We start from the raw sequence: 7,581 nt of genomic DNA, 5'->3' as shown, positions 1-7,581 counted from the left end.
CGCTGCCGCCGCCGCCGCGCGCGCCCCGACGCCGGCCCGCTGCGTGTCGCGGCGCGCACGCGCCCGGCCTTGGCGGCAGCGGCGGCGGCGGGTCCTCCTCGCCTGTCCGCTCGCACCCTTACGGAAGCTCGGCAGTGCGCGTGCGCCTGTGTCCGCACTCCAAATTGAAAAAGAGACAGCTAGTGATTGCCTGGGAGGGTGGCGGGGGCCGTGCCCGGAAATAATCTCTAGTCTCAGTCACCGGGAATTGGCGAGGTATCCTCTGCGGTGGAGAGGTACGCGCCCCCTCCCCCTCCGCGGCCCGCCTGGCCGCGGCCGGCCACGCCCACCCGCGTCGGGGCCCGCGGGAGCGGCCGGCTGGGCTCGGACGAGGGCGGGACTGCCCTAGGGGTCGCCTCGGGCTTCGGGGCGGGGGGAGTTGCTGCGTCGGACTCAGGGGTTCCGCCTTCCTTCGGGAAGCCCGGGGCTAAACCCCAGAGTCGCCCGGCTCCCGCCCGGAATTCCGGAGACCGCGGAAGGGCCGACGTGGCGGGTGTCTGGTGGTTCTAGGTGCTTGGCCGGGTGAAGAGAGCCAGCCGTTCCTTCTTGGGTCGCAGTGAGCCTCGACTCCCTGAAAACTTAGGCTACTTTAGGGAGAGGGTGTGCGCCAGTTAGTCCGTGAGGACCCCGATAGTTCTTACGGCCTGTTTCTCCTAGCGCAGAGCTAGGAGTTGGCCGTCTTAATTAATGGCTTCCTTGATTGTCCTCAAGTTCTCTCACCTTTTTAGAGTTGTGGATTTCTGCTGGGGTACCGTATATTTTTATGCGACATAACATGCAGAAAAGTGCATACAATGTACATTGTTAAAGAAAAATATTTAATAAACACCCAGATAAAAACAAAAGAACACTGCCCATATTTCAGAAGTTCTTCCCACACATAATGTTCCTTCCTGAGAACAATTCCCTCCCTAGACTGACTTTTAGGATACTCACTTTCTTGCTTTTCCGTAGAGCTTTGCTATATGCATGCCTGAACAGTATAGTTTTACTTTGCGTGTTTTTGAATTCTAACGAGTGGGATCAGTGTATTTTGTGGCTTTGAATTAATAGTAAATTTGTTTATATCGATAGGTAATTTACATTGCTGTCTAGTATTCCGTTGCATGATTATAACAGTGTACACATTCTGTTAATGGACATTTTTTTGTTCCAGTTTGAGGCTACTAAAAACAGTGCTGTAAGCATTCTTACACCTGGGTACTAGTGCAAATGTGTAAGGGTTTCCTTAGGATACATGCCTTGGAGTCCTAGGAGAATTGTTGAGTCATAGAATATGCTTAACTTAATAAGATAATGCCAAACTTTTATTTGGAGTGCAGCAAACTTAACTTCCTAGAGCACATCTTTACTCTGGTTTGTCAGTTCCTGGAGCCCCCCTTTTTCCCATTAGGAGTAGGTTTTGTCCGTGAGCATTAAGAATTGCAGTGAGTTTTTAAGGACGCCTTACAAAGTACCGGTTAACAGTTGACACGTGATGATTTATCATTTTGCAAATGTAAAAAAATCTTACCTGAAGTCTTCTCAATGGTCATTTTAAAAAATGTTCTTCCCTATGCCAAGTGCAGAGAAATCTTTAGAAATGATAAATATGTATCTTGACTGCCTTTGTTTCCTCTGTTGTTGCCTCTGGATCTCTGTCTAACCAGAGTTCCTACATTCCATACTAGGTTGTTTCTGTCGAATCCCTAGCACTTTAATGACCATTACCCTTCTTAGACATGTAAAGTCAGTAAGTATATGTTACATTGACTTAAGCCTGACTCACCCACAACTTGTGTTTTGATGTGGAGAACTATATTCTAGCTTTTTCTGGAGGGACTGTGGTGTAGTGAACACCTTTACTCCAGCTGCTCAGGTTTTTAAGGCTTTGACACAGATGACCTAAGCCTCCTTTTTCAGTCTTGACTGCTCACCCATAATGCATTTATGCATGATACTGCAGTGTTCTTGAGATTTCATTTGTGGCTCTGATTATTCTCGATGAAGGAAATTATATTAAAAGCTTATTGGATGTAACTGTGGAAGTCATGTGACTATCATGTTTCTACATGAGCTTGGGTAAAAAGACAAAGGATTTCTCCTTTGGAAGTTATGGAATTTCCTGTATTTCCCTTATTTTTATTTACTTATTTTTTTCTGAAAATTTTGTAAAAGGCCAAGCTGAGAGGTGAGTATAATTTGCCTTAGCTGTCTCCTTACTTTGGTTAGTTGGAGACTAGTTGTCATCTATAGCTGTTTATCAGATTCAGATAAACATGGGGGTGTCCTATGTGGCCATGTTCCCAAGTCTTCTCAGGGAATACATACTTAGAGCTTTGATTAAAGAGAGTTTGAGATGCACCATAGTGCAGCTATAGGGAATGCATGGCTAAGTTTTAAAGTGGTTCTTCTTGACAGTTGTTAATAATAGTAACCAAGGGCTGCCTGGCTGGCTCAAACTGTAGAGAATGCAAGTCTTGATCTTGGGGTTGTAAGTTGGAGCCCCACGTTAGGTGTAGAGATTACTTTAAAAAAATTTTAAAACATAATAATCAAAGTATTATAACTGTTTACTGAAAGTCTATATGGTGTAACAAGCAATATGCTAAATGCTTTACCTTCATTATCTCATTATAAACTCCATAAAACAAGGAGCTTTTTTTTCATCAAAAAGTGGGCATTTGAGGGGCACCTGGCTGACACACTAGGTAGAGCATGCAACTCTTGATCTCAAGGTTGTAAATTTGAGCCCTACGTTGGGTGTGGAAATTACTTTTAAAAAAAGTGGGCATTTGATATGGTTAAAATTATTTTTACATATTTTACATATGAGGGAGTTGAGATGCAGACTTCACATGAGTACACAGTTGCCTGACTCCAAAGCTTATGCTTCTCTAATATATGAAGCTACTTCTTAATAAGACTTAGCTAATCAATAGCAAAACCCAAGCTAGAAACCCATTCCTCTTCAGGCTTCTATCAATTATACCACACTGTCTCCAAGATCTATGGTGTGTTGTTTCTGTGAATCTCAAACAAAAATGAAGTACTGGTAACTCTTATCTTCATATTTGATAGGATCCTTTGAAATACATTAGAAATCATGTTCTATAAGTTTATAAACTTTATTTCTGGGTTTCAAGTAAGCAGCATTTAGTGGCCCCTAACACATGTAATATTCCCTGTGCACTGCTCTAAGGAATAAGATGTCTCTGTGAGTGTCTTAGAGTGCCCTTGATAGATACCTTTAGAAGGAAGGCGACCATCAGGAAATAGAGTGACTAGGGTGATAGGTAAGAATGGGACCGGACACAGACATTTTGTCTTTGAGCACTGAAGCCTAATTTTCATCACTCAAGGGAGGAAGTTAGGCACTCTGGCTTTTATTTTTATGGTTAAAGGAATACTATAGAACTGTGTCCTGGGAAAGGTGAAAGGCTGGCTCTCAGGTCTATTTCCCACGTGTAACCACTTTTAACTTGTATTTATCTTTCTGAGGTTTTTTGTTTGTTTTGTTTTGTTTTGTTTTGTTTTGTTTTGTTTTGTTTTAATTCAAAAAACCCTGAATCAGAGAGATGTAATTCGGGAAGGAACTTAAGAATCCTCAAGCGCAGTTTTTACATTTTGCTGAAAATGAGAGGTCATTAGAGTTTATGTAGGGCACAGTTTGTGGTAGTAGAATTGGAACTAAAATCTAGGACTGTTAATGTCCAAGTAGCAGTGCTTAGGCTTGAGTTGAGAGCCAATGCCATTGAACAAAACCAGGAGCACTGTTCTGATCTAGACAAGACCTGACTGTGAAAAGCAAAAGTTGAACTGAAGTTCAGATAAGATTGACTTTTCGAGATTGAGATATTATGTCATCTCCTCAAGTAGAAAATTTTCTTTTTGGTGTTTATCCTCTGTAATCTTAGATCAGCCTCTTTCCAAACAGAGTGATGTTATAATACCCCATTTTTGAGCTATTAGTTCCTGCAGTTTTGTTTTGTTTTGTTTTGTTTTGTTTTGTTTTGTTTTTTAACTCTGATCATAAGAAAAATTACTGGTGGAAGTTGAGCTATTGGCAGCCCGCAACAATTAGGTCAGTGATTAGTAGTTTTCCATATGAAAGCTCTAGGTTTAGCTGGGATTTCCATGTAACCAGAAAATGCAGCTGACCTCTCTGTTCCTCTCAGAAATTTATCAGCACTCTCCCCCCTACCTCTCCTCTCTAAGCCCAAACACCTTTGGGGATACTAGAATTTGTGGTATTGTGTCTTCATTTTAATAACATTGGGAACTTTTGCTGTAAAATTATGCAAATAACTTCATATGGCCATGCAAGAGTTAGAGTATCCTGGCTCTCTGAGCTCTTGGAAGTGTGCCTGAAGCAATATCATAAGCAATATCTTAGTTGCATAGAGGTTAAATATACAGTAGGATTAAAAGAATAGATAATTTGTACGGTGGAATTTAGTCACATTACCATTGATTGCACTTGAAAGAACACAAAAACAAGTGTAACCCATTTAAAAAAAAATACAAGGAGTGTGGGGGAGAAAAAAATAACTATCTCTCTACTAGGTTCTTGGCAGAGACTCCCCTGTAATAAAAGACAAATTAACAGGAAAAAACCCCAGAAGTTTAATAACTTATAAACCTTCTGCGTACATGGGAGGTACCCAGGAAAACTGAGTAACTCCAAAATGTCCCAAACCATCACATTATATACCACCTTTAGCTAAAGACCAAAGAAAGATGTTGGGGGAGGGAGGGAGCATAGTTATGAGAGATTTCCAGGAAAAGCACAGCAAACAAGGGTAATGTTATGCAGATTTAAGTCCCTGCCCCATTCATAAAAGTTTCTAGAGATTTAGTCCTCCTCTTCCGGTACAGAGAGAGACGCCCTTACAAATGGAGATTTTACTCATAAATGGCTCTTAAAAAAAGGATAGCTTCTACTTAGTTTTCAGAGCCTTTCCTTTGTTGTTTGTTTGTTTTTAATAACCAGTCTAAAGTAATTCTTAAACCAAAAGTCATATTTTGGGGTGACAAATTCTCCTATTCAGTAGTGAATTGCCTAAATGTATAGCATAGGGAAAAATCTTTTCACTTTTCAGTAGTTAGAGGTGGGAAATCTTGACACAAGGGGATAGCATTTTGGTTATCTTTCTGCAGATAGAAATAGTTCTGACTGTTCTTAGGACTTTTGATACAGCTGTACATAGCATCTCTAAAAAGAGCCAGACACCTGGCTGGTTCAGTCGCCGGAGCCTGTGACTTTTTATCTTGGGCTTGTAGAGTTGAGCCCCACGTTGGGTGTAGAGATTACTTAAAATCTTTTAAAAAATAAAATAAAATATAAGAAGAGGAAACCTGAAAAAATAAATATCTAAATTTTAAAATTTAAATAAATATCTAAATTGTCTCCAGGCACCTAGCTGTCAGCACAAAGCCCGACACGGGGCTTGAACTCAGGAGCTGCGAGATCATGACCTGAGCCAAAGTCAGATGCTTAACCAACTGAGCCACCCAGGTGCCCCTGCAGGATTTTATTTTAATTATGAATAGTCATATATATTTAATTGAATATTTACTTCCTTTATTTTCCTTGTGGTGTCTTATGAGACTAAATTTTTCTCTTTTGCCATATAAAAAATAAGAATTACCTATGATACTTGGACTCTGATGTGGTTGGATTATTTCCCTTCATACCTATAGAAATTGAATATTACCATTTTTCTCTAGCTTAGTGTATGGGAAGCAGAGTTTCATATCCTCCCTCTTCTCTTCATAAGGAAATGCAGCCTCAGAGTGATTCCATATTCCAGGCAGTTCAAAGAATTCTGAACCATAAGCTGAGTTTAGTTCCAGGTGAGGCTAATTGTTTTCAAGCACCAGAATTTTCATTAATTCAACTAATCTTAGTAGATATAAATGTGCTATAGCCTAAATGTCTTTTACTTTTCAAATTACTAACACTGTAAGTAAGGTAAGTCACTTTTATTTAAACGTGTATTTATTAGGCCCTACTGTGTACAGAGCACTAAGCTAGATAATATAGGAATATTTACATAAGAAGAGAATATATTGCTTTCCTTATCTATACATGGTGCATTCCAGGACACATTTAGTGCTATAAGGGAGAGGAGGGATCTGATTTACTTGGAGAATTGATTTGGTATTCAAGAATGAGAAGAGCTGTTGAGCATGAGGAATGTCTTTTTTTCCTTTAAGATTAAAGGAACTGAGCTTGAAGAAGAAACGGTATTTTTTAATTTGTTTTTAAAAACTGTAAATGGATGACAAATTAGAGTAATTGTTTACTTTAAAGGAAGTAGAATTTTCTTTTCCTCAAAATAATGTGTCTGGCAAATTTTACAGAACTCAAAGGGAGAATCCTCACTGGAGTTGTACTAAATGCAACAACCTTCCTTAAGTGGGCACTCTGAAAATTTAAAAACCTTAGAAGTCAGTTATATTTATGTTGTTTTGATTAGTATATTTCATTTTTACTGTGTCATTTGTAACTTTCGTCTTGTTTCTTTATATTTTAGACTTGGAATGGCCAAATATCACAGTGAGGTTCAAAGTTTGAAACTGGATGATGATTCAGTCATAGAAGGAGTAAGTGACCAAGTACTTGTGGCAGTTGTGGTCAGTTTCGCTTTGATTGCTACCCTGGTATATGCACTTTTCAGGTGAGACTAAAGGACAAAAGAGTTGAAATAATATATATTTGCAAGGGCCACTGCCTTCTGACTGCTTCTAGTAATTTTTAATGCTTCATTTAAAAAGTGAGTAATAGAGCTCAGTGATTGTATATATTTACTAAGGTATTTTATTTTCCACTAGGCTCTAAATGCTACTATATATTTTTCCTGTCCTCAGCTGTCTTATGAGATAAAATTTAAACTTATCACCGTATTTTGAATAAAATATTAATATTTTCAATGGAAGTATCACAGTTTAAGATAATAATTTTCATAATTGAATCCCTCAATTTGTAAGTGATGCAGACAAGTGCAAAATATTTTCAGTCTTCAAATGGAAAAACAGGCAAAAAAAAAAGTTGGACAGTATGTAGGGAATTAAGATTACAATTAGGGGCACCTGGGTGACTCAGTCAATTAAGCATCTGACTCTTAATTTCAGTTCAGGTCATGATCTTACGGTTTGTGAGTTCAAGCCCTGCATCCAGCTCTCTGCTGACAGCCCTCTCTCTCTGTCGATCTCTCTGTCTCTCTGCCCACCCACCTGCCCCCCCCCCAGTCGTGCTCTCTCTCTTTCAAAAATAAATAAACTTAAAAACAGATTAGGGGTGCCTGGGTGGCTCAGGTGGTTGGGCATCCGTATTTGGCTCAGGTCATGATCTTGCAGTTTGTGAGTTCAAGCCCGGCATTGGGCTCTGTGCTGACAGCTCAGAGCCTGAAGCCTGCTTCAGATTCTATGTCTCTCTCTCTGCTCCTCCCCCGCTCGTTCTCTCTCTCTTTCAAAAATGAATAAATGTTAAAAAAAAATAAAAGAAAAAGATTAAAATTACTGCTATAGAATCAGGAACAATCTTTAAAAGCCTCAGAT

The 7,581-nt window shown here is 39.8% G+C and overlaps 1 protein-coding gene across 5 annotated transcripts in view; it reads left to right on the top strand.

Moving 5' to 3' along the window:
* Window positions 1-48: 48 nt before the first annotated feature.
* RNF170 (ring finger protein 170) overlaps window positions 49-7,581 on the top strand; it is a 43,415-nt gene continuing 35,882 nt past the window's right edge. Inside the window, exons 1-3 of one of the 5 annotated variants that reach the window (XM_049632489.1) lie at window positions 49-275; window positions 5,799-5,874; window positions 6,558-6,701. In XM_049632489.1, coding sequence (XP_049488446.1) covers window positions 6,565-6,701 — 137 coding nt within the window. In that variant the 5' untranslated portion in view covers window positions 49-275; window positions 5,799-5,874; window positions 6,558-6,564. Of the gene's footprint in view, window positions 276-318; window positions 596-5,798; window positions 5,875-6,557; window positions 6,702-7,581 lie in introns of those variants that run through there. The other 4 variants (XM_049632492.1, XM_049632488.1, XM_049632490.1 and 1 more) reach the window with 4 other exon arrangements.

Source organism: Panthera uncia, chromosome B1 (genome assembly GCF_023721935.1).
Source record: "Panthera uncia isolate 11264 chromosome B1, Puncia_PCG_1.0, whole genome shotgun sequence".
Lineage (NCBI taxonomy): Eukaryota > Metazoa > Chordata > Mammalia > Carnivora > Felidae > Panthera > Panthera uncia.
The sequence above is the reverse complement of the archived record's forward strand: the minus strand, read 5'-3'. Positions and strand labels throughout refer to the sequence as shown.